The 25683-nt window shown below is 41.1% G+C and overlaps 1 protein-coding gene across 1 annotated transcript; it reads left to right on the forward strand.

Moving 5' to 3' along the window:
* Nucleotides 1–1666: 1666 nt before the first annotated feature.
* On the forward strand, nt 1667–11720 carry vax1 (ventral anterior homeobox 1). The gene is given in 4 exon segments (XM_020607532.1): nt 1667–2990; nt 4749–4936; nt 9060–9267; nt 9270–11720. Coding segments are annotated over 4 exon segments (855 nt in total). The 5' UTR covers nt 1667–2776; the 3' UTR covers nt 9515–11720.
* The last annotated feature ends 13963 nt before the right edge of the window (nt 11721–25683 follow it).

The following is a 25683-nucleotide window of genomic DNA, read 5'->3' on the forward strand; positions in this document are numbered from 1 at the left end:
TGTTATTTATAAGGAATAAGGACAAGCCTGCAGTGTATTCACTGGGACCACTGTGCTCTGACCTCTGATTCACTCACATCATGTCAGTGTCTAGCTTTAATTCCAGACTTTTCAGATATGGTCAAAACAACATCCTCATATAAGGATTAGCAGCTAAACTGTGGTAGCCATAATTTAGAGTGAAAGCCTCTGCAGCATGGTGCTTTACCGTTAGCTACCATCGGCTGGGTCCTGTTTTCAGGTAAATAAACAGTGAGCAGGTTTACACACTCCCAGACAACTGTAGCTAACTGTTTCAGATGCTGTCCAGCTCCTCCATGCATATCCTCACTTTCTCAGTCTGTCTTGTTTAAACACAGAGCAGTCCGCATCAATCTGAATATTTTTCTGAAGTCAGTGTCTTTAAAATAAAATAAATACAATGAAAAAGATTGTAACACCGCATGCAACAGCATGCCGAAGGTTTCGCATTTATCCTGGGATTTGGCACACCTCCATAAAGACTGCTCAGTATGATGGCTGCTCATGGTGTTGGCCAGCAAATACATCTTCCCTTTCCATGCCACTAATTTCATGTATTATTAGAATGGAACATAGTCTTGACAGATTTCTGATGTGATGTGAGCCTAATAGATCATTTTGTGACAGTATTTAGAACCAGTTTTTATGAGTCTATAGCTGATCCTTCTCCCCTACATATGCAGTATCATGTTAGCGAAAGCTGGAATAAAACTTTGATGCTTATTTCTGGTGGTGTTGACATTTTCCAAGACGTGCACTGTAATTTACAGTAGGTACTGGTATGCATTATTTGCACAGCCAAGAGGATTCAAAATGAGTGATTTGATTTAACAAATCTCCCAACTGGAGTTCCATACAGTAAATAGTATGATTCAAATCATTTAAAAGACACTGTTTGCACTTTATCACTGTATGATGTGTGAGATTATGCACTGATACGCAGCACCCATTCAGTATTCTTTGCACAGTGAACGTGAAATATTTTTGAGGCTGGAGATACTGAACATCTCAGTCTTTTCTTCTTCTCAGCCATTTTGTGACACTGTGAGGCCAAGACTTATCCTCAGTCTATTTCCCAGGATAAGGCTCTGCACCACAGATTGAGAAGCACAGGTCCCCTTTAGTCGCTCCCTTTTTAGCCTCCTTTTTACCTTTCTCAAACAATGGATCCTGCCCCACTCCAAGCAGCAGCCCCCAAACACTCCTTGAATAAAGTTAGTCCAACATGCGGCCCTTAAACCCACCCCGAGACTGCTGCCGGGCAGCCACACTCACAGAATTGTTTGTTAATAGTCCAATTAGATAATTGCCATCTTTCACTCCTTTTCCTCTCTGTTTCCCATAAAGGCATGAATGGCACTCAGGGAGGGGGGCAGCTTGAAGAGGGCTTCTGGCCAGCTAAGGTGACAAGAAGGGCCAGAGAATGTTCCCTGCACTAGGCCACCGGTTTGAATTGAATCATTGTGGCCTAATCAATGGTCTTATTGGATTACTGGCCACTGCTGTGTTCAGAGATATTGTTGCACTGACAATGAAAATAGCTAAGAGTTGGTGGTTGGGTGGGTGGGTAGTGGGCTGGAAGGCGAGTGGTGGAGAGAGGTAGGGGCCATTCCAGGGGTATGCATGTGCGAGAGAGTGTGGGCAGTCTAAGCACTAGTGATACGTTTTGTTCCCCCTTTTTGTCTTTTTCAGATACGCAAGTTAAGATTAAGAGAGCTGAAGATGGCTTCTGCGGTGCAGTCATTTTAATATAGAAGAATGTGGCATTAACAGGCAGGACCTCGCTGGGCTGCTCTGCATCGCTCTCTGAATGAACGTAGGACGACAAAGGAAACTTTTAAAACTGTTCCAAATAAAGCAGAGCCCGGTGCTGCTGCCCTGCTGAAACCGGCTGGGTCGTCACTGCCTTCATGCGGTTTGATCATCGCAGATTTGTTCATCTATCTCATTCTCTCTCCCTCTCTGGTTCTTTCCCAGTGTCTCATGCCTACAATAGCACAGTGGCAAGATCTGCACATTGCAGAATTCCGCTGACTAGCGAGAGAGCCAAAGGGAACGACGGGATTAAAGTTCACTGGCATTCTGCGGCAATCAGGTGCGCTGCGAAAAGTCTGGGGGAAAAAATGTCTGGTCACATTCTGCGGACAGAAGAATGAAGCACCCGGGAACTTTTTTCAGGTCTGGAAGAGTCATACCCGCTATTGTGTGCAGTCATATGGGGTTCAGGGAGGCTTGGTTGCGAGACAAGACCAATCATTTGTCTTGATTTCCTGGGCTGAGAGCAGGCAAACGGAGGGAGACAAGACGAGCAAACCCCGCTATCAAGACCTGATCTATTTCCCCAAACAATTTTGTGTATTCATGAGGTTACGCAAATGTGAAGGCAGCAAAATTACCGTAATCAATTGAAACAGTGAGTGCGCATCCATGGGTCTGATTATTTGGAGATCATCTATCAGCCTGATGTCTATGTAAGGAGGAAAGGAGGGCACTGAATTACTGTTGAGTTTCACTGAGAAGTCCATGATCATTGGGCAAAGGGAGTTTGGTCAGTGATAATAGGGCTCCTTGGTCGGGCGAAGGAAGTGCTTTACCAAGCATTAGGTAGCTGACTCTGCCCTGCTGAAAGGTGCAGTTTTGAAACTAAAACCGACACTGTCCCAACAACCTGGTGTACCGCGCTCTCTGTGATATCTTTTTTTCACCTGACAAAGGAAAAAAAGACAAGCAACAGATCCAAGAGGATAAACTGAGCATGGAGGTCAGGTACAACCAAGAGACGGAAGGAATGGTGCTGAAGAATGGACTAAAGGAGGGGAAGGACAGCAAGGACTCCCAGGGCAGCTTGTCCAAAAGCTTCCTCAGGGAGCAGCAGGACACCTTTTCCCCCTCTGGGACTGTGGAGAGCTGCGAGAAAAACAGGGGCGGCACGGGCGACCCAGACTACTGTCGGAGAATACTGGTCCGAGGTAAGGCTGGTGTTTTTTGGACTGTTGTGTGTTTTTGTACTATAAAAAAATCAGATCGTTTTTTTTTTTGAGGAAACAGTCTAAACTGCCGTTAGATTCACCTGCATTTATGCCAGTATCGTTGATACAGCGTTGTGAACTGAAGCCTTTGTAATAACAGACGGTGGGTGTTGATGCATAGAGAGAAAGTTGGCAATTCACCTTATTTTTAATCAGAAGGATTTCATTTAAAGTTAATAGCAAAACGTCCCCATAAATTAAAAATCTGTCATTTAAAATAGCACAACCTCTGGGTTTTTTCAGTTTGACTAACATAGAACTAGTTGTCATGAAAATTAGTTAACTGTTATTTTTTTAAAAAAGGGGAAAATATTTGATTAAAGAAAAGAAAAGAAAAAAAGCAACGTACCTTCAAATTTAGAGCGCTCTTTCTTCAGGACTAGAATTATTTTTTAACACTGTGACAATTTAAATCCCCTTTTTAAAATTTCATACTTACATGATAAGTAATTATTCAAAAAGGTTTAATGTTAATTATTTAAATTCAAAATTCACATATTTTCTTTGTTAGGATTAATTGCTTTAAAGGTCACACCTTTATAGAAGAATGTCTACATGGCTTTATACTTTGTGTACTGCATTACACTTTCAGGGTGTTACAAATTAAAATGACAAATGTTTAAACAGCAAAAAGAGAAGGTGATTGGAGTTTTTAACAGATATTTAAAGTCAGAAAATCATACGTGGGATTGTGTGTAGGAGTGTCAGGTGCTCCATGTCGTTTATGTAATTCCTTTTATTCAGTGTTGGCCCAACACCGTGAGCATATGAAAACAAACGGTAAATATAACTTCACCATAAACAGAGAATTAGTTACATGAGATATAATGAAACAGTGCAGCCTCACTTCCTAAAATACAGAGAAAATCTTTCTATAGGAGCAGTTTTTGGATTTGAATTTATGTATTTATTGTTTGTAATAAAATAACAATAATAATAATAATTATTATATAATAAATTTTATGCAACCAGTTTTATTTAACATAATATGAAATTATGGTAAATCTTATTCTAGCTTTAAAAAATGTTGCACCTACTTTTTAAAACAAGCTTAGTTTCATTATTTCAATATTGTTTTGAGGACAAGTTGTAATTTTTCTTTTATGCTAACATAGGTGTGGATCACACGGGTGAACTGAAATAGAACCAGGTCATATTTCCATCATTTTTATTCAAATGTTTTCATGTAATCTTTACCTGTTTGTCAGCACTTGGTATATACATAAATCTATCCTTATCCATCTTATTTACAGTAAATTCAGCCAAATAACAGAACACTGGCACCTTAGAGTTTGTCATTTGTGCTATTTCACCTGGACTGATATACTGTGACCTAACAATTTAAAATGCTGGGTGTTGTCAGTTTAGTGTAACATATAATTTACACAAACAGTGCTAGTTTTTACAGTTCATCATGTTACACTTACTGTAGGTCTAGTATTTTTAGTAAAAACAATTGTTATGGATTTTGTGTACCTCCACTTCTGTGCTTTCATAGTAATAGTACTAATACTACTAATAATGATACTTCAGGTATTTAACAACATGAAATCAGTCCACACCTAAAAATGTTTTTTACATCTTTTAAAATATAAATGTTTAATGTATTTTCTTTTCTAAATGTTACTTGAATGATTTTAAGACTGTCAGTTCATATAATCAGTAAGCACTGTAAACAGTTACCGCCAATTGTTCCAGATGCTAAAGGCTCTATCCGAGAGATCATTCTGCCGAAGGGTTTGGATTTGGACCGGCCCAAGCGGACCCGCACCTCCTTCACTGCAGAGCAGCTCTATCGGTTAGAGATTGAGTTTCAGAGGTGCCAGTATGTGGTTGGGAGGGAACGGACTGAACTGGCACGCCAGCTCAACCTGTCTGAAACTCAGGTATGTATGAGCATATAAAACTTCAAAATGATGCATCTGTACCATGCACTGTAAACAGGAGGATCATTTCTTTTTCACTGATTTAATGTCTTTTGTTTTTGTGCATCTATTCTCAGATAATCATATTACAATCTGTTAGGACCACATGCTTTGATAGAGAAGAAGGAAATTTCACCTACACAATCAAATTGATTTTGGATTATTTCAGAATCAGAATCAGCTTTATCGGCCAGGTGTGTTGGACACACGAGGAATTTGACTCTGGTACAGTGGCTCAGTGTGTATGGACAATGTTCTTCTGTAAGGCAATAAGTAGACAAGATAAGACTGAGAGAACAAAAAAAGAAAATGAATGTGCAAACAAGAAAAAGGAATGAGCATTAAGAAAATATAAAATAAAAATAAAGTACTTATACACACACACACACACATATCTGAATATTAAAGAATATTTACAGGTACCACACTGAGGGTTGTCGTTCTGTTATACAGTCATGGGCTAAGTGTTCATCAGAGCAATGGCCCAGGGGAAGAAACCGTACTTGTGTCTGTTGTCCTGACGCACAGTGACCTGTAGCTCCGTCCATTTCATTTGAAAGGCACGACACAAATAAACAATTAAGTCCAGTTCAGACAGTTGGGTTATTTCAAGGGTGGATCTTTTTTTCATATAATTTAAAGTGGTGCAGACACACACATTATTACAGAGTTTAAGATGGAAATAAGAATTTGGTCTTTCACTGCTGATCATATCTAAAATATAGGATCTGTTTTAGAAATGCTGCTGATGTAAATGCACATTTAATGGCACTAGTAATTATTTAAAACTTGTAGCTGCCAGTTTATTTAGGAGTGTGTGAAGGTTCCAGGTCAGTGTTGAGATTAGGAGTGTTGGTGAGATCTCTTGGTTTAGAGAAATCATACTAATTGAGTTTCCCTTTAAAGTAAATGTAATCAATTAGCCTTGTTAGTAAACTAAATATAGTGTCTACATAGCTCACTGAGCACCTGAGGATGAAGTGCAGATGTCCTCCTTGTGTCCTACATGTGGGGTGTCCGCCGTGTCCGAGCTGCATCAACGCCCTGTGTTTGACACTAAACTCCACGGCGAGTCATCCATTTACTCTGTGGTTTGGACCACGGACATCCGCTTCAAAGCTTTGGGACATGTTTACCTCAAGGTTCTTCTTCTTCTTCTTCTTCTTCTTTTTTTTTTAATTGGCAAAACGGCAAACTGCGCCGTCGGCTTGTGCGTTTCAACGCGGCTGAAGCAGGTTGACCTCATCAGCCTGTTCTCACAAGATGACACTACAGCCGACAACTTTAATCTGCTTGATTTATAGCAAACTCATTGTTCATTTTACTAACAGCTACACACACTTATTCACTTTAACTTTATACATTTTAAATGCTTTATGATTTCGCTTTTTCTTTGTTCACATGAATTCAAAACAAGTCAATTAAGTGAGTGAAGATGTTATTTTGCTCATATAAAGGTAATACAGAAAACACCCTATTGAGGCAGGACAAAGGCTTCAGGATTTTCTCCCAGTGTCCCGATGAAATGCCTTTTAATGACAACGTGGTGAGACTAACATTTTGTTCCCTGGCACTTGTGGCTGGGTACATTAAAAACCACAGCCATTTGCTGTGTGCACACCTAATCAGCTATGTTTGAGCTATACCAGCCTCACCTTGTTTTCTTTGTGCCGAGAATGTAACCTTTAAAATGAACACGACGTTCCTTCTGAGCAGCCTTTACGTTGTTGAATTGAGCGACAGGGCTTCTTCTCTTGACGTAAAATGGTTGTTAACAGCTGGCGAGGAGTTAAACCACCTACTGAAGTGAGGAGAAAAGATATTCAAATGTGATTGGACTAGCAGCAGGACTGAGCTGGAGGCTTGTTGCTGATTGGCACATGTACATTTTGTGCCATATGAAAGCAGCCAGGGGTGATTACTGAGGATTTACAGGTACAATTCAAACAAAAGCCTGTATTTGTTCCAGTTTTGACATTTATTCAATTAAGCAGATTGTGAAACTGAATAATGGACATGTCGAAATAACTAGATGGATCTGTTGAGCCAGATTAATTGACTTGATTGAATGGGTTCAATTACACGGGTGGCAGTCTTGTTATAGTTTAAGGGATGCTGTAACCAAGAATGCATTGTTTCATCTTTAGGTGCAGGGTAAAGTGGTCAAGTTTCTGTTTTCTCTCCCTTAACCTTGATACTTCAGTGGATATATATACACACACATAATATCCAAAATATCTGCAGCATTACTGAAAAAATTGGTATAGTACAACATTTTGGTTGCAACAGTAATACTATTCGGTTAAATTAAGTGTAAATATGGGCATTTTGACATTTTCTGAGACATATGCAGCCACAGCAGCCTTCTTAGATTTTTTTAAAAGCCAACGTAAAATGTAGACTTTCTCATTTACAGTCTGTGTAATACACCTACCGCTGGTGGAAGAAGTACTCAGATCCTTTACTTAGTTAAAAGTAGCAATACCACAGTGTAAAAATACTTTCTTACTTACTACTACTCTTAATAGTCCTGCATTCAAAACGTTACCTAAGTAAATGTACAAAAGTATTAGCATCAAAACATAAAGTACTAAAAGTAAAGTACACATTACGGAGAATGGCACATTCTACATCCCTGTATATCATATTATTGTATTTTAATTACTGATGCATTATTGTTCACATCACATGTGCAGCTGGTAAAGGGGGAACTAGTTTTAACCAGCTTATATGCATTTAATTTTTTAAATTACTTCTTTTTTAATTACCACAGATCAAAGAGGTTTTTTAATTATACTGTAGTTTATGTATTGATCTGGTTCTGATAAGTAACTAAAGTTATAAAACAAATGTAGTGGAGTAAAAAGTCTAATATTTGCTCTAAAATGTAGAGTAATCAAAGTATGAAGTAACAAATATGAACATACTAAAGTAAAGTACAAATACCTCCAAACTGTAGTTAAGCACCACTGACCACCTCAGGAAATCCTACAGTGGTAATTAACTGTGAATGTTATTCTGAGCTGTGCCTTTAAAATATGATGTTTACTTTGGAATAGCTATTACAATTGTGCAAAATAAGGGCTGCAACTTACAATTGTTTTCATAATTAGGTAATTTGTCATCTAAATTTACAAGTAAACAATTAAACATTTAGTGTCAGAAAATGTCAAACTAACACAGGTTCCCACTGCCCAAGGTCACATCTCTGTGTTGGTTGTTCTTCCCAACCAAAAGTGTCACTATCCACATTTACAGTGAATAAACAGAGACAATTAATGAATTATTTGTATTAGTTTTTCTGTTGTTGTTTTTTGTCTTGGTAGTTGATTTAAACAATCAAGCCATTATCAGTCTTCTAATAACTTCTAATTATTCAATAACTAATACATTTGTTTTAAATAAATATCGTAACATCCTGCCACAATTAGACAACTTAATCACAACACAAAAAAAAAAAAACAATAAACTATATAATTATTACATTTGTTTTTCTATTGTCAGGTCTATGTAGGGTGTCAAAGATAAGACATGAGCGCTGACTGCATCTCGCTGCAGGCCTGAACTCTGCAGTGTAAGAGGCTGATGTTCTGTCTGTTGGTGTCACAGTCGGCCCTCTCCCCCTGACTCAGTACAATTACAGCAGCTTTTGATCAGTCACAGTCTACAGTCATTTCCTGCTGGACCACATTTGTGTATGCACGTGTAAGCATTCCCTGCATATATAGCGCTTATACATTAGTGCATGTGGCGGGGATGGGATGGGCCTTTGCTACTTTTCCTGCTTTGCTACAAAAGCACTTAAATTAAAAATATGAAGACACACAGTTGTATAGTTCATGCTGCAATTGTTTCCAAGTACTGAGATTATCAGGTTATTGCTACACTATAATAACAGTTTTTACAGTGCGTATCAGTGAATGTAATGCAGAGCAGTTCTCCAACTACTACCCCACCAACAACAGAAAAGGTCATTTTTCAATTCCAATTTTTCCATCTATAACTTATCCAGCAAAGGCAATACATACAGTTCTATGAGCTATACATTCCACATTAGCTCATTCTCATCTGTGTTCCTCTACAGGTGAAGGTCTGGTTTCAGAACAGACGAACTAAACAGAAGAAGGACCAGGGGAAGGACTCTGAGCTGCGTTCAGTGGTTTCAGAAACAGCAGCGACCTGCAGCGTCCTCAGACTCCTGGAGCAGGGGCGGCTGCTGACGCCTCCGGGCCTGCCGGGCCTCATACCCCACTGCGGCAGCGGAACTCTAGGCTCTGCCTTGCGCCCTCCCTCCCCACCAGCTCAGGGACAGCGGCAGGCCTGCAGAGCTCACCAGCGGCTCACGGCCTCTTCAGCTTCCCCATGCCATCCTTACTCAGCAGTGTCGCCACCTGCATCTCCTCCAACCCCCTGACCATGGCCGGCTCGCTGGCTGGCAACCTGCAGGAACTTTCTGCCCGCTACCTAAGCTCCTCGGCTTTTGAGCCTTACTCGCGGACCAATGGCAAAGAATCCATGGACAAGAAAATTCTGGAATGATGCCTTGATTTTACAAAGATGGATTCTTGTTTCCTCTGGACGTGTTTCGGTTGTTTTCTTAGCTTTCACTGTCTTTGTTTGGTTTTGCTCAGTGTCTCTCATTTGTCTGTGTCATGTTCCATAGCAGTTCATGTATTCCGATTGCACATCTGGCGCCTTGTATGAGGAAGACATATTCCTGTACAAGCTCATATAACAAAGACAGGGCGGCAGCACAAAGATTTTGCATAAAATGTTCCTATGGGACCTTGTGACACACTTTGTGAGATTTAAAGACACACTCTGAGGAGACCGCTGAGGGATCTTTTCTTTTTAACAAATGTTTAGACCTGTCTATTAATCTAAAATAACAATATAGACAGTGGCCCAGAGAATATGGCTTCATATCACAAAAGCTGTCCCACTGCAGGAGAAGCGGCACATAGTGTATAGTAGGAAGTATAGGATTGGTGACAGAACGTGTCGAATGAGATACCTTTCTGAATTGTGTTTTATTATTTAATTGTTTTGGGTAGATGAATGTCACCACAGTGAGTAGGTAAAGAAAGCGAGTTGTCAAACACCAGCAACGGCGGTATGTGAGATCCAATTAGCAAATTAGAACATTTCGTTTTTAAAATGCAGCATTTTGAATGAACACTCAAGGTCAATTTTTCCACATAGAAGTGAGAGAGGAAAAAAGTGCTTGTGTCTGAAGGTCACCGCAAGGCCAGTGTCAGCACGAAACCCAGTGCAGTAGATATGTGAGTGCAATTTGCTTATTCAGATGCCTCGCAGAAATTCAGCTTATAAAAAGATCTTTTGTATATCTGTTTGTATTACGTTTGGACCAAACCAAAACGTAACCCGGAGAAGGTGTTGTCATACAATATGATAGTGCAATTGTTCAGTGTTGTTTTCTCTATGGTTTTGTGAGGATTTTAACATTTTACAAGAAACGTATTCACTTTGTGGCATTTATGTCTTCAAGATGCAGTACCTGAGTTTCGCCTCTTTTTTTGCCTGTGAGTTTAATACCACTGTGAGTTCTCGGAATTTTGCTGTACAGTTTCTATTCCGTACAGGAGAAAAGTGCAGGAATGATTTGCTGAAAGGTTTTTCATAGTAAGGCGCTTGCTTTGAGCAACACTACAAAGTGACAGGTTTTTCAGTCATTAAGACAACATGATAATCTTTCTGTGCTGTGTGAAATTTAAAACTCAAAAGCCTTTATAAAATATTTATGCAGACTGATGCATATGAAGGCTGAACTGAAATATTGAAGTATAAAGGTACTGGGAATGAGAAATATACCTTAAAATTGTTATTTTATTGTAAATTATTTACTTCTGTAAGTAATAGATTATTAGTATCTGGAAAATTATGAAAGAATGAATGTATTAGTGGGGTTGAGGACTCAGTTCTCTTTGGTGCTGTTGTTGTGAAATATCTTGCAATTTGTGAAATGTGTGGTACAAATTTGCGTATATTATGTACATGGCTACAGACAAAGACAAGGTGTTTTCAGTTTTCTTTCATACGGTATATGTTGCTATGAATCAAGTTATGATAAATGTCATGACTGTTATACCTCTCATACACACTGACCTGACATGTATGTTTCTGAAAGTTTTTACACTGTTTTTGGTAATGTGACCTGCTGATGTTATAACTGTCCACCCTGACTCCGACTCTCCGACTGGTTAATAGTCACTTCTTACTAATCCTGTTTTTGTGTCCCCCCCACCCCATACACAATGTCATAGTGTCATTTTGATTTAAAATCTATCAGTCCAGTTATCATAGTCCAGACAACATAAGAGACTTGAGTTAACCTAAATGAGCTCCCAACAATAAGCTTTAGAGGCAGCAGCCGGTGTTTCCTGAACTGAGGGCTTGCTTCTATAGGGAAGGCTGTCCCAACTTTTTAACTGCTGGAGGTCATTCCAGCCTGATGAGGGACCTGCAGACAAAACTCAGGGCCTTGAAGTGTCATGATGCAGAGTAAAAAAGTTTTTTTTTTAAAAAGATTTCAAATTAATATTATTTTAAAAACACACTAGAACTGAACATCAACCAAAGGTAAAAAAATGACAATGTACTTTTTAGTAAAGATGAAAACTATCAGATATCTGTCCATGAAACTAAATGTGATTTTTTTTAGTGCACTGAAAATACAGCATTCTACATTGCTCTATTTATTTAATTATTTGGACAACCATTGGTATGGAAAGAAGCAATATCAACAGAATATGGCATTTGCTAGACTGATGTACAGTCTATGACATAAATATACAGATATGATATAAATTTATATCATTCCAAAAATAAACATTCACAAAGTTTGACAAGAGAGAACCTTAACCGAAGGTTCACTTACTAGCCTTTCCTGAGCTTTTAACGGCATCTCATCATTTATTATTTATTTATTTTACCTCTGGTTCCCTGGTGAATTGTGAGCTTTCTTGCTTCATGCTATAGTCACACAGTTTCAGTTTTTTCTTTTGGTAGGGATAAAGAAACTTCATTATTTCTCCCACTTCTCAAACCAAACCTACACCCTTGGACACAGGAGCACTGGTTTACTGTGCACACCTAATCTGTACACTTAATTGGACTAAGCTGATTCTGTAACAAGATGAGCCCTATTGAACTGTCAGGAAAGGTCCTGGGTGAGTCTTTATTAATCCCAAGAGGGAAATTCTTGCATTACAGCAGCAACAGACACACCGCTGCAGCCAGCAGGAACAAATAATCTCACACTACACAATACAACACTACACAAAGTGCAAAAGTTACAATACAACTATCTATAAAATGAAGTTATAATCCAACCTAAAACACCAGAAGAGGGAGAAGGCCACGGGTTTCTTTGCAGTGTACAAATACCAGCATATCTAGCAGTGCAAATGATGATTGTGTAAGACACAAAAGTGCTGTGCAAGAGTGTCCAGGTTATACATTCTCATGTGGGGTATGTCTACTCCGCTAATGATGCGACACTTCTAGTGAACTGTTGGAAAGCCTAATGGCAATGGGCAGGAATGATTTTCTGTACCACCCCCTCTCATAGCAGAGCTCAGTGAGTTGGTTTGTAAAGGGTACTGTACAGGGGGGTGTGCATAATGCTTACAATTTTGTTAACAGTTCTTCTCTCAACCACACATTCCAGAGAGTCCAGTCTGTAGCTAACGACCAAACCAGCTTTTTAAATTATATTATCAAGTCTTTTTTTTTTTACCAACCCTCAAGCTGCTGCCTCAGCAAACTGCCACAAAGAACAAAGCACTTGCAACAACACACTGGTAGAAGATCTTCTGCATCTTGTTGCATATACTGAAAAAGTAGAGTTGGTTCATTCCCTTCTTGCAGACAGCCTTGGTGTTGATCATCCAGTCCAGTGAGTTATCAGTGTGCACACCCAAGAACTTGTAGTTCTTACAGTAACTGATTTTCTTTTCCTTGAACTTAGATGGGCTTAGTCTCCACCGTATTCCTCCTGAAGTTAGTCACCATCTCGCCACCATTCTGCAGGTGACAAAACCTGGAAATGTACTGAAAGTCAGAGGTGTATGGTGTAAACTGAAGTGGAGACAGGACAGTGCCCTGTGGTGCTCCTGTGCTACACAAACTGGGGAATAGTTGGGAAACAAATTTCCAAGTGTAGTCATAAATTATAAGACATAAGTCAAAAAAAGCAGCAGAGGACATAAGAGCTTAAGCTTCTGTTTAGCAGTCTATCAAGGTGTGTAGTTAATGTTGGCAGTGATGGAAAGTAATTATATTTATTCAAGTAAAGTATTTTGGTGCCGCATTAAGGTATTTGTACTTCAGTATTTGCTATTGTTCAGTTCAGTTCCACAGCTTTTCGAAGGCAAATCTTATGCTTTTTATCTGTTACATTTATCTGAGAACTGTACTAGCATGCAAATTTTACACATAAAATATATAATCAGCCTATAAAACAGGATGTATCGTTAAAGAATAAAGTACCAGTACCCTGCAGTAATTAAAGTAGTTGCAGTGAGCACCCCTGTGACCAGCTATAACACTATGCTGCTTATATACTGATATACTGCATCATTAATAACTGTCCCAAAAATACTGCAAGTATATTTTTTCTTATAATAATTGTGTACCTTTACTACAGTAAAGATAGTAGAAGGGCTTTTACTTGTACACAGTGTGGTGCGGCAACATTTATTGAAGTAAAGGGCCTAAGCTGTTGCTGTGAAATGGACATGGTAGGAACAACCACCACTCCTACAACCGCCACAAGTTTAAGCTTGTTGGTAATATTTAGACAATTTTGTGTTCTGTTTTGAGTTTCTTTCTGCTTCTTCTGGTGGGGTAATCACAATAGAAATGTCTGTCCAGTAATAGAGAAAATCTTTTGTAAGAAACCAATCCTCCCTACTGTTTCTTGGAAATGTCCCCTTACGAAGAAAAAGAAGAGGTCACACATGTGCCTCCTACCCCTGCTCCAACCCCCACAGCCACCCCCACCCATTCTCTCCCTTCACCCTGTAGGCCAATTAGAAGGAAGGTCGAGGAGGTTTTTGTAAGCGGGGGTTCTCAGGGAGTGTGTATATGTCTATGTGTGTATGCAGGCACAGAGCTGTCATTGCTGCAGACCACCAACACGTTTTCTCCTGTCACATGGTCCCATCTTTAAGCTCAGGTCTTAGGAGGTGAAAGAAAGGGTACATCCTGTCTTGTTTTTAGTATGCTTTTTTTGTCCTTGTCCTTTTTGTGCCATACAGTGGATCTGGGGATTAACATGCTAACAAGCCTTACTAAAGAAGCGACCCTCTTCTAGCACAGAGATCCAGCAACTCTAGACAAAACCTGTGAAAAACCTGTACAGCAATAGTCACACTCTGCTTCCTCACACAACAGTTCATCTTATAACTAATCAAAGGAGCAAGGGGAGCTAAAGTCCCCTGAAAGCAAGTGTTTCACTTATGTATTCCATAAGATCAAAGATCAAAGATTTTTATTGTCAATTCACTATATGTGCAGGACATACAGAAAATCAAAATACCGTTTCTCTCTCACCTAGTATTGAATGCCATGAAAGCCAAGAGATAACCATACTTCCAAATGTGCTGAAATTCTACAGTTTCTAATTGCGGCCATAGCACCCTTGCTATTGTACTGGCATGTATTTTGCAGTTTAGAATGTCAAGCTATCTTCCTGTCAATTTAAAATTTCACCAGTGGGTACACAAAAGGAGTACAAATTCCTAGCAGGTTAAATGTTTTACAGAATATGTCCTTAATAGAAAATGTCGGTCACTTTCTATATTAATAGTATTTTCAACAGTCTCTGTACTGAAACTAAAACTCATGATGAATTTCCTCTATGGTTTAATGTCTATCAGCTGTCAGTCCTGGATTAACTTATGCGTCTGTGCCGTAGACCTCCACTGTTGTTCGAAAACAATTAAAAAAAACACATCAGTGTGCTACTGCACAAAACACCAGACCTGCATATTTGTTAAAAATGTCACCCCAAAGGTTTTTGCGGCATCTGAAGTAAGTAAGAGTCAGTTGCACATGTGCAAGATCTCTGTGTGAGCGTGCCACTTTGTTTACAGTCCTCTGTAAGCTGTTACAGATCCAACTTGAAAATGTCAAATGGGTGAGAAGGCCAATGTTAATTAGAATGTAGTTATTGATTTTAGCTGTAGAGTAACATTACACTGCATTGGCACAGCTCTGAAACACAGTTTAGAAGTAATATTATTGAAGGCTGTGGGAGCATAAAACCTCCCATGGTTAGTGTTGGGCTGTCTGCATGAATAAGTGAAGTGGCAAACAGTGTTAAACTACTACAGATGCAGATTTTCAAACTTAGTACTGCTGGTGATTGAGAATGAAATTTGGCATTATCAAACATTTTAGCTCAAAAAGCCACGGACAGGTTTCATACAAGTCAAAAGCTGGATGGGGTCCTTGTTCTACATCAGCATTACACTGTATACTGCACTGTGTATAGTCATTTAATATCTCTTTTTCAATTGCAATGAATAAAGTGCTGCCTTTTTATTGTCATTTTTATGCCTCCGCACAGGCAATAGCCATGACAGGGGGTTTTACTCAATTCAGTTCAATTCAACTTTATTTGTATAGCGCGAAATCACAACAAAAGTCAACTCAAGACACCTTACACAGTCAGGTCTAGACCTTACTATTGTTATTATTATAGAGGAAAACCCAACAAATCCCCCTTGAGCAGCACTTGGCGACAGCGGGGAGGAAAAACTCCCTTTAGCAGAAGAAACCTCCGACAGACCCCGGCTCTTGGTGGGCGGCCTTCTGCCTCAATGAGTTGGGGTGAGTGGATAGAGGAGAGACAAAAGAAAAAAAGCAACAAGACACAACAAACAACAGCAAACAATCAAACACTGGTCAGGTTGATGTGGCCGGTGACTGCTCATCAGATACATAGAGCTCCAGAACCAGGGCAACCTGCAGAAAGGTACAGGGATGATAAGGTACAGTACTCACCCTGTGTTTGCCCTGTGTTTGCTAGTGTTTTGGCTCTATGTTTATTTGGTGTTTCGTTAGTTTGTCTCATCTGTCCTGACGGTCCTCTGCATCCTTTGATTTGTTGTCTGGCTTGCTCTGCTAATTCCCTCACTGCTCCATGCCAGAAGGAAGCCACACTTACGCTGCTACTTACCTGACTGCCAGCTACGCTGTACAGTTACTCAACTGCCAGCTACTTCTCATCCACTCATTCTGGTCCTCTGTTTCCTGCCACCCTCTTATTTGCTTTACGCACACTCTGGCCCTCCTGTTACTTGACACCGCCTGTCAACTTACCTGCACGTCCTTCTGCCATCTCACCTACCTGCCCTGGTCCCCTGCCCCTCCTTGTCCCTGCTGCTTCCCCGGTGAGCCGCTGACTTCTCCTGGTTTCTCGCCCCCAGTTCTCCTGGTTCCTCACCCCTGTCTTCTTTGTTCCTCGCCACCAATCCTCCTGGTTCCTGCCCAACATGTCCTCCATTGCCTGCTGCACTTCCTGCCAGTCCCCTTGCCTGTTCAACCTCTTGCCACCCAACATAATTTCTCATTTATTTATTAAACTTCTTCCTATAGTTACTCCTTCTTTTATTTTCTGAGTCTGCATCTGGGGCCCAACTCACATATTCACCCTAACACTCTGAGGTCTTTAAGATACAATAGAGCATTGTCATTAAGGGCTTTGTATGTTTGTATGATTTTAAATTCTATTCTGGATTTTATAGGGAGCCAGTGGAGAGAAGCTAATAAAGGCTTGTCCAGTCCACATGATGAAGTGTCCTTGAGCAAGACACTGAACCCCCATTTGCTCCCGGTGATGACACCAGTGTGTGAATGTATGAGTGCTTGGGAGTACAAATGGGTGAATGGCCAAATAGTGTGTGAAAGCGCTTTGAGTGTGCTGCAATGCATAGAAAAGTCCTACACAAGTATAAGACCATTTACCATTCCTGATAATAAAGAGTTATAGTAGTCCAGCCTAGAATTAATGTTAAGTCTCCTGTTGCCAGGTGCCCTGCCTCCCGGTCGGTGAATCAGAATGAGTAGCAGGTGCGCTCACCCACGCAGCTGTAAGCAATCATCCCCACTGCATTTTACCAGGGCTCAGGCATCTACTCACTGCCAGTTCATTTTGCTACACATGCAGATGCACTTGACTACTTGTACCTCACTAAACCTGTACCTGTTATTCCAGAAGACTCTAGTCTCCTGTGTGTTCCTGTGCCCTCAGTTTCCTGTATCTGGATCAGTATCCACCTGCTTGCCCTCCATTTCATGGATCTCTCCAGCCATTGACAACCCAGACTCCATTCTGCTCTCTCTCCTCACCCCCTGCTCAGCCACCTTCGACAGTTTCTTCATCCTTGCCGACTCTGCGCCCCAGCACCTGGATTCATGCACATTCTGGTTGTAGTTTTGTTCATTAAAGACTGAAAGTAATACATAATTTGTCTGCCAGTTGTTTGGTGTTCTGCCCCTGGGATCCCTGTCTGTGCCATCTGGCTTAACAAGTAACAAATGCATGGACCAGTTTTTCAGCATCACTTTGAAACAGGATGCTCCTGATTTGGGCGATATTGCTCAGATGAAAGAAGGCAGTTCTAGAGACTTGGTTTATGTGTGATTTAAAGGACATATCCTGGACAAAAATGACTCCAAAGAGCTATGTCATCTAGAGTAACTATATGGTTAGACAGCATATTGCTAAGATTTTCAGGTCTAAGTACAATAACTTCAGTCTTGTCAGAGTTTAGAAGTAAGAAGTTACAGGTCATCCAGGCCTTTATGTCTTTAAGACATGATTGAAGTTTGACCAGCTGATCTCATTCAAATGGTTTCATAGATAAATATAACTGAGTATCATCTGCATAGCAATGGAAATTTATGCCATGTTTTCTGATAATATTGCCTAAAAGGAGCATGTATAAAGTGAAGAGAATTTGACCTAACACAGAGCCCTGTAGAATGCTGTGACTACTTTAGTCTGTGCAGAAGATTCATCATTAACATAAACAAATTGAAATCTTTCTGATAGGTAAGATTTGAGCCAACTTAGTGCAGTTCTTTTAATCCCAATAACATGTTCAAGTCACTGTAATAAGATGCTGTGATCAATGGTGTCAAAAGCAACACTGAGATCTAAGAGGACAAGTATGAAGACAAGTCCTTTGTCCGAGGCTAGGAGAAGATCATTGGTGACTTTCACCAATGCGGTTTCTGTACTATGATGGACTCTAAATCCTGACTGAAAATCCTCAAACAAATCATTCTTGTGCAAGTGGTCACATAACTGCTTTGCAACAGTTTTTTCAAGGATTTTAGAAATAAACAAGAGATTGGATATTGGTCTATAATTAACTAGGACACCTGGGTCAAGAGTAGGCTTTTTGAGTAGAGGTTAATTACAGCAACTTTAAAAGCCTGTGGAACATAACATGTTAATAGAGAAAGGTTAATCAGATCTAGTATAGATGTGTTGATTAGGGGAAAGACGTCTTTGAGCAGCCTGGTCGGGATGGGGTCTAAAAGACATGTTGATGATTTAGATGAAACAATAGCTGAGGTCAACTCAGAGAGAAGCAGTCTAGATATAAACAAGATCTTACAAATGATTCTAAAGTTATTGTACTTTATGGCATGTCTGTGAGAGTTGTGGGAATGACTTGATAAAAATTTTTTTCTGTAATAGTTTTATTTGTGATATTATTTGTAAAGAAGCTCATGAAGTCATTGCTGCTGAGATCTAAGGGAATGTTAAGCTCAACAGCCCTGTGGCTCTTTGTCAGCCTGGCTACAGCGCTGAAATGAAAACCTGGGCCTATTCTTATTTTCCTCTATCAGTGATGAATAATATGCAGTTTCGGCACTATGAAGGGCTTTTTTAATATGCCATTAAACTATCTTTGCAGGGTAGGAAAAACTCCTCTGACTTAGTGGAGCACCACCTCCTTTCCAGTTTTCATGATGCCTGCTTTAGGGAGCAGAGCTGCGAGCTGTACCACAGGACCTCCTCTGTTTCACTGCCTTCTTTTTCAGAGGAGCAGCAGTATCAAGTATCATACGTAGGGAGGCTGCACTACTATCAAGATTATGAACTTGTGTCGGAGTAAAGTTAAGGTGGCCTCCCTCCACTGTGTTGGCACATCGCTCTGAAGTAAATGATGAAATTATTTCCTTAAATTTGGTAACAGCAATGTCAGATAGAGATCTATTATAGTGGAATGTTTTCCCACATTGTGTATAATCCATTAATGTAAATTCATGTCTTCGGATTGTCTGTTTTTGGTGGTCAGAAATCAAAGGTCAAGGTCAGTGACCTTTGTCTGTCCCATTTCCATGAATTTGATGGATTGGTGAAGGCATGCAACCGTGAAATGGTAATTCTAGTAAAATTTGGTAGGAAGTTTAGAATGAAGTGTTGTGCGGTATTAGAGAAAAACATTTTCTTTAACAGAGATTTGAATGGCCAAATAGGCAACTTTTTGAAGATTTTGGTCTCATCTTGGAATTGAGCACATTTTAACTTGGTCTTGTTTCTGCCTAGGACAAAGCAGACTCTGGATTTTATTTCAAGACCAGTCAAAACCACAGCTGTGGGGAAGGTGCCTGTGTATTGTTTGATTTATTGTTAACATAAACCCCCGCTAGACCCCCTGCAGTTCGCCTACCAGGCAAACAGGTCATTGCACGATGCAGTGAACATGACACTGCATTACATCCTGCAACACCTCGACTCCCCAGGGACCTATGCACGGGCCCTCTTTGTGGACTTCAGCTCAGCATTCAACACCATCATCCAGGACATCCTCCACTCCAAACTGACCCAGCTCACTGTGCCTGCCCCCACCTGTCAGTGGATTACTAGCTTTCTGACAGACAGGAAGCAGCAGGTGAGGCTGGGGAAAACCACATCCAGCACCCAGACAATAAGCACAGGGATGTGTGCTCTCCCCTCTGCTGTTTTCACTCTACACCAGCGACTGCATCTCGAAGGACCCCTCTGTCAAGCTCCTAAAGTTTGCTGATGGTCATTGGTCTCATTTGAAATGGTGACGAATAAGCCTACCTACGGGAGGTTGAGCAGCTGGTCCTGTGGTGTAGCCACAAAAACCTGGAGCTAAACATGCTGAAAACAATGAAGATGACAGTGGACTTCAGGAAGAGCCCTCCCACCTTACCCCCCCTTGTCATACTTGGCAGCACTGTACCAGCAGTAAAGTCCTACAAGTTCCTGGGCTCCAATATCTCCCAGGACCTGAAGTGGATGTCCAACATCAAGGCCATCATCAAGAAGGCACAGCAGAGGATGTACTTCCTGCACCAGCTCAGGAAGTTCGACCTGCCCTAGGAGCTGCTGATACAGTTCTACAGAGGAATCATCGAGTCTCCATCACTGTCTGGTTTGGCTCAGCAACCAAACAGGACAAGTACAAACTTCAGCGGACAGTCAGGAATAATAAGAATAAGAATATTGCAGTAAACAGCTGAGCAGAATACAGGTAAGGTAGTAGAAACCGCTGACTGGCAGAACACAGGTGAACATACCACTTCACAAAAGACAGCACTGGTAGGGTTGTTTACTTCTTTCTTGCAGGGACTTCTTCAGCGAAACATGGCGCCCACCGAGGCAGACGTGTTTGCACGTTCCGCTCTCGAATGCCAGCTTTTTCTTTGTTTTCTTCTTTTTTGTGTGTTTTTTTACTTTTTCTGCAGTGCACAAATGTCATGCACTGCTAACATGCAACAGACAGGCATTGCTGGATATCACAACTCACACAGCCACTGGGAAATTTACTAGTTTCATACCACCGGAGCTACAACTCATTGTCCGCTCCCGCAGCAACAACAACAACAACAACCACCATCACCCTCAGGGAGCCCACGGAGCACCAGGCACAAGCGAGCAGGCTGAAATCAGGAGAGTGACCCGGAGACTGAGACGCAAGCAAGGCAAGCGTGAGGGACTCCATGCTAGGCTAAAAGCTCACGCTATCAACACCATCAAACCAGGACCTCCAGTGTGCACTGGGGCGGTTTGCAGCCGAGTGTGAAGCGGCTGAGATGAGAATCAGCACCTCCAAATCTGAGGCCATGGTTCTCAGTCGGAAAAGGGTGGCTTGTTCCCTTCAGGTTGGTGGGGAGTTCCTGCCTCAAGTGGAGGAGTTCAAGTATCTTGGGGTCTTGTTCACGAGTGAGGGAAGGATGGAACGGGAGATTGACAGGCGGATCGGTGCAGCTTCTGCAGTAATGCGGTCGATGTACCGGTCCGTTGTGGTGAAGAAGGAGCTGAGCTGTAAGGCGAAGCTCTCGATTTACTGGTCAATCTACGTTCCGACTCTCACCTATGGTCATGAACTTTGGGTCATGACCAAAAGGGCAAGATCCCGGATACAGGCGGCCGAAATGAGCTTCCTCCACAGGGAGGCCGGGTGCACCCTTAGAGATAGGGTGAGGAGCTCGGTCACCCGGGAGGAGCTCAGAGTAGAACCGCTGCTCCTCCACATTGAGAGGAGCCAGCTGAGGTGGCTCGGGCATCTGTTTCGGATGCCTCCTGGGCGCCTTCCTAGGGAGGTGTTCCGGGCATGTCCCACCGGGAGGAGGCCCCAGGGAAGACCCAGGACACGCTGGAGGGACTATGTCTCTCGGCTGTCCTGGGAACACCTCGGCATCCCCCCGGAGGAGCTGGAGAAAGTGTCTGGAGAAAGGGAAGTCTGGACATCTTTGCTTAGACTGCTGCCCCCGCGACCCGGGTCCAGATAAACGGAGGAAAATGGATGGATGGATGGTACTGCATAGCCAACCATCAAGAAGTGGGTCTAATCCAGCAACTTTTAAAGTCTTTAAAATACTGGTGTTAGGTCTGCTCACTTGCTCTCTCTCTCCTTCTCCTTCTACCTCTCCCTCTCTCCCTGCATTGTGTCATGGGGAGTGAGCCAAACACCTGGAACACCATCCTCCCTTGGGTTGAGTACACACACAACTCTCCGACCAGCCTGGCTTCAGTGCACTCCCCATTTGAGGTCTTTCTGGGGTACCAGCCACCTTTATTCCCTGAGAAAGTGGCCAACCTCACCGTACCTTCTGTGCAGGCTCACCTGCATCTGTGCCATTAGGTGTGGGCAGAGACCAGGGCGGCTCTTTCCTGCACCGCCAAGCTGAATTGCCATTTGCCGACCGCCACCAATAGGCTGTCCTGTCCTATAGCCTTGGCCAACAGGTATGGCTATCTTCCAAACATATTCCACTCAAAGGGATGCCCCGCAAGATGGCGCCCTATTTCCTTGGTACCTTTTGCATCGACAGAGTCATTCATCCCACGGCCGTACACCTCCACCTTCCTCAGTCTCTGTGAGTCCACCCAGTGTTCCACACCCACAATCAAGCTGGTGTCTACCAGTCCCGGGACCCACCAGTCCTTACAACTGGATGACATGCTTGGTCAGTGACCACTTTTTACTATAGAGGATAGAAAGGTTGACATCGGCTTTTCCTCCCCAGTGGATACCAAGCCTCCAATGGGTGATACACACTCTATGTTAACATGGCACAGAATATATACTGTAGTTCCATTCAAGTTTCTGCTTAATGATACAGTTTCACTGGTTGTTAGTTACCTTGTACAGACAGGATAACATGAGAACAGTGGCTACAGTACTCACTAAACCATATTTGTATTACTTTTGTAGATTTATTAGATTTTTTTATCAGAGATAATTATTGTTTCAGATAGGTGGTAGTGGGTAGCACTGCCACCTCACAGCAGGTGCTACCCTTGTGTGGCGTTTGCATGTTCTCTCTGTGGTTGAATGGGCTTTCTCACGGCACTCTGGCTTCCTCTCATAATCCAAAAACATGAAGGTTAAGCTGATTAGTGATTCAAAATTAGACAGAGATGTGGATGTGAGTGTGAATGGTTGTCTGTCTCTGTGTGAGCCTTGTGAGTGATGATCTGTCCAGGCTGTACCCTGCCACTCAGCCATTGTCGGCTGGAACTGGCATCACAACACCCACAATTGTCTACAAGATAAGCAGTATAAATAATGGATGGATGGATAGATGGACATTACATTGTAAAATTTGGGAATGCTAACACTCCTGGTAACTTGTTATAACCTCTGTACTTCACTGAACTCTGTAGGTCATTTCTCACAGATGTACCTGTAAAGACAAATATAAAACAAAGTGTATGTTTACAGTTTGGTGAGTTTATTCATAAATACTAATGTAACATCATGTGACAGAAAGAGATACAGTAAATAGATGTATTTGCCTGAGGAAAACATAAAGGAAACCTATTATCATGGTTGCCAATGTTGTTTATCTCTTCCCAAATTCAGGTCAGTCTCCTGCTCAAACATGTGCATATAATTTAGGCAATTATAATACTTTTAAAAATCATTCTAATGGTGTTTAGCTTTGCATCACCACATCAAAATAAAGGTGAGTAAGCTTTGCTTACATGCTTACTAATGTATCAACTGTCATCATTCATTATAACTATCCTTTCACCATTAGCTACTTACAAGTGTTCTGCTCTCTTTCATTCCCTCTCTTTCTATTTCATTCAGTTTTCCCTCCTGCCTTTAATTCGAAGGACTAAATTACTGTGGCTTCTAATGATGCATGCTGTGTCTAAATATTTCTGTTTGCCTAAGGAGAGTAGTAAATTTCACAAAGTGATACATACCTTATGCAATTTGAGGTCACCTGCACTTTTTTAAAAAATTTGTCAAATAATGATATCTATATTTCCTATAGTACCTTTAAACTTTGAAGTACACATTAACTCTCAGCTTTCTAAATAATACTTTTACCTTCAACATTTCATCTTAATTTCCCAATTCTAAGTGTAAAATTAATTGCCTCAAAAAATGTCCACAAAGGAACAAATTGCTGTCTAAAACATGTAAATTGCTGTTACTAAAAATCCCATAGTGCAGTGCTTTGTCTTTGCCTGTGATTCAAATGTGTACTCACAAAGGAGTGTATAATTGAGAGTTTACTGTGTAGGGAGGGAATAGAAATGACTGTTCTCATGGGCACATTTTGACCTTTAAGGTGTCCAAACATTGTTTGTTATCCAACACTCTTGACCAGCATACATTATGTTTCTAATATCAACTGCTCTGTTTAGAACTAACTAACTGAATAGTCATAAGGAAACATCTTTGTATTCATGGTGCCTAGCCCACACAACCAGACATTTGTGAGTCATTTAGTACAAGGTGAGAAGCACTGTTGGTTTTATTATATGCAGTGCTAGTTTAAGGGATTTGGACACAGATAATATTATCTTGTTATAATTCCTAGGCTTTGGAACCATATCACTGTTTGAGCTATAATAGCACACTGAGAAGCCTCTTTCCTGTTTGGAAAAGGCCTTTGAACTATTTACTTTAAATGAAAGCACTCACTGATTCTTTTTTACAAGTCTGTACAGCACAACCTTCCCTTATGTTTTCAGATCTTGGACTGCATCACTAATAAAAAGGTTCAAGCACAAATATATAACTTTTGCTGAACAGTGCATGTCTGGCCTAGTAAAAAGTAAAGGATGATGGTTCATGTTGAAAGAGGGGCTAAATCCTATTTCTCTTAATTGATCATTCCTCCTCCTCATTCAGGCCACAAGTTGTCCCGGTCTGCCATCCTGAAGGACAACTCAAAGCTCTTATTCCTGTGTTGAGGAGCCATGAGTGCGGATACACAAGACTATCTTTTGTGGAAATCTTTTATCGAATGACGCCTTGGAAATCACATGGTGATCAAACGCTTCAAATGAAGGATAGGACGAAAGAACCTTTTATGTCTGTAAGAACGTTTCCTTTGAATGCTCTCTGCTGACATTTTTTCCTTGCATGTTTTCCTCATGTGTTGTGGCTGGGAGTATCCAGAGGAGATCCAACATTGGAGAGATTTACGTACATCTGACCTCTATATCACATTGGTTAGTCCAAGTCCTTTTTGTACATTTGTGAGATGTGAGGGAAAGGGTCAAAACCTGACGTCTGGATATGATTCATTTCTGATGTCTTTGGACAGCTCTGAGATCTAAGAGGGCAAGTATTGAGACAGGTCCTATGTCTGTGGCTAGGAAGAGATCGTTGGTGACTTTCACCAGTGCAGTTTCTGTACTATGATGGACTCTAAATCCTGACTGAAAATCCTCAAACAAATCATCCCTGTGCAAATGGTCACATAACTGTTTTGCAGCAGTTTTTGTAGAAATAAAGGGGAGATTGGATATTAGTCTATATTTAGCTAGAACACCTGGGTCAAGAGTAGGCTTTTTGAGTAGAGGTTTAATTACTGCAACTTTAAAAGCCCATGGAACATAACATGTTAATAGAGAGAGGTTGATAAGGTTGAACATCTGAGGACATCCAAGCAGGTACAAAACATGTGTTTTGCATGACTACTGACCTCCAAAAAAGGTCCTCAAAAGCTGCCCAGATACTGAACCTGGTTTCAAAATCGCAAATGAAGGGAGTTTGTTTCGATGCTGATCAGTCATTGCTGCCTCACTTTTTGTACCTCACAGCTAATAAGGCAAGAGGTTCCTCCACACCTATGCAAAACTGGGTAAAGTGTTACAGAAATGTGGTGAAGATGTCCAATGGATGTCCAAATGTACAGAAGACATCCAAAAATGATGTCAC

This window comes from Monopterus albus, unplaced genomic scaffold (assembly GCF_001952655.1).
Source record: "Monopterus albus unplaced genomic scaffold, M_albus_1.0 scaffold87.1, whole genome shotgun sequence".
Taxonomy (NCBI): Eukaryota; Metazoa; Chordata; class Actinopteri; order Synbranchiformes; family Synbranchidae; genus Monopterus; species Monopterus albus.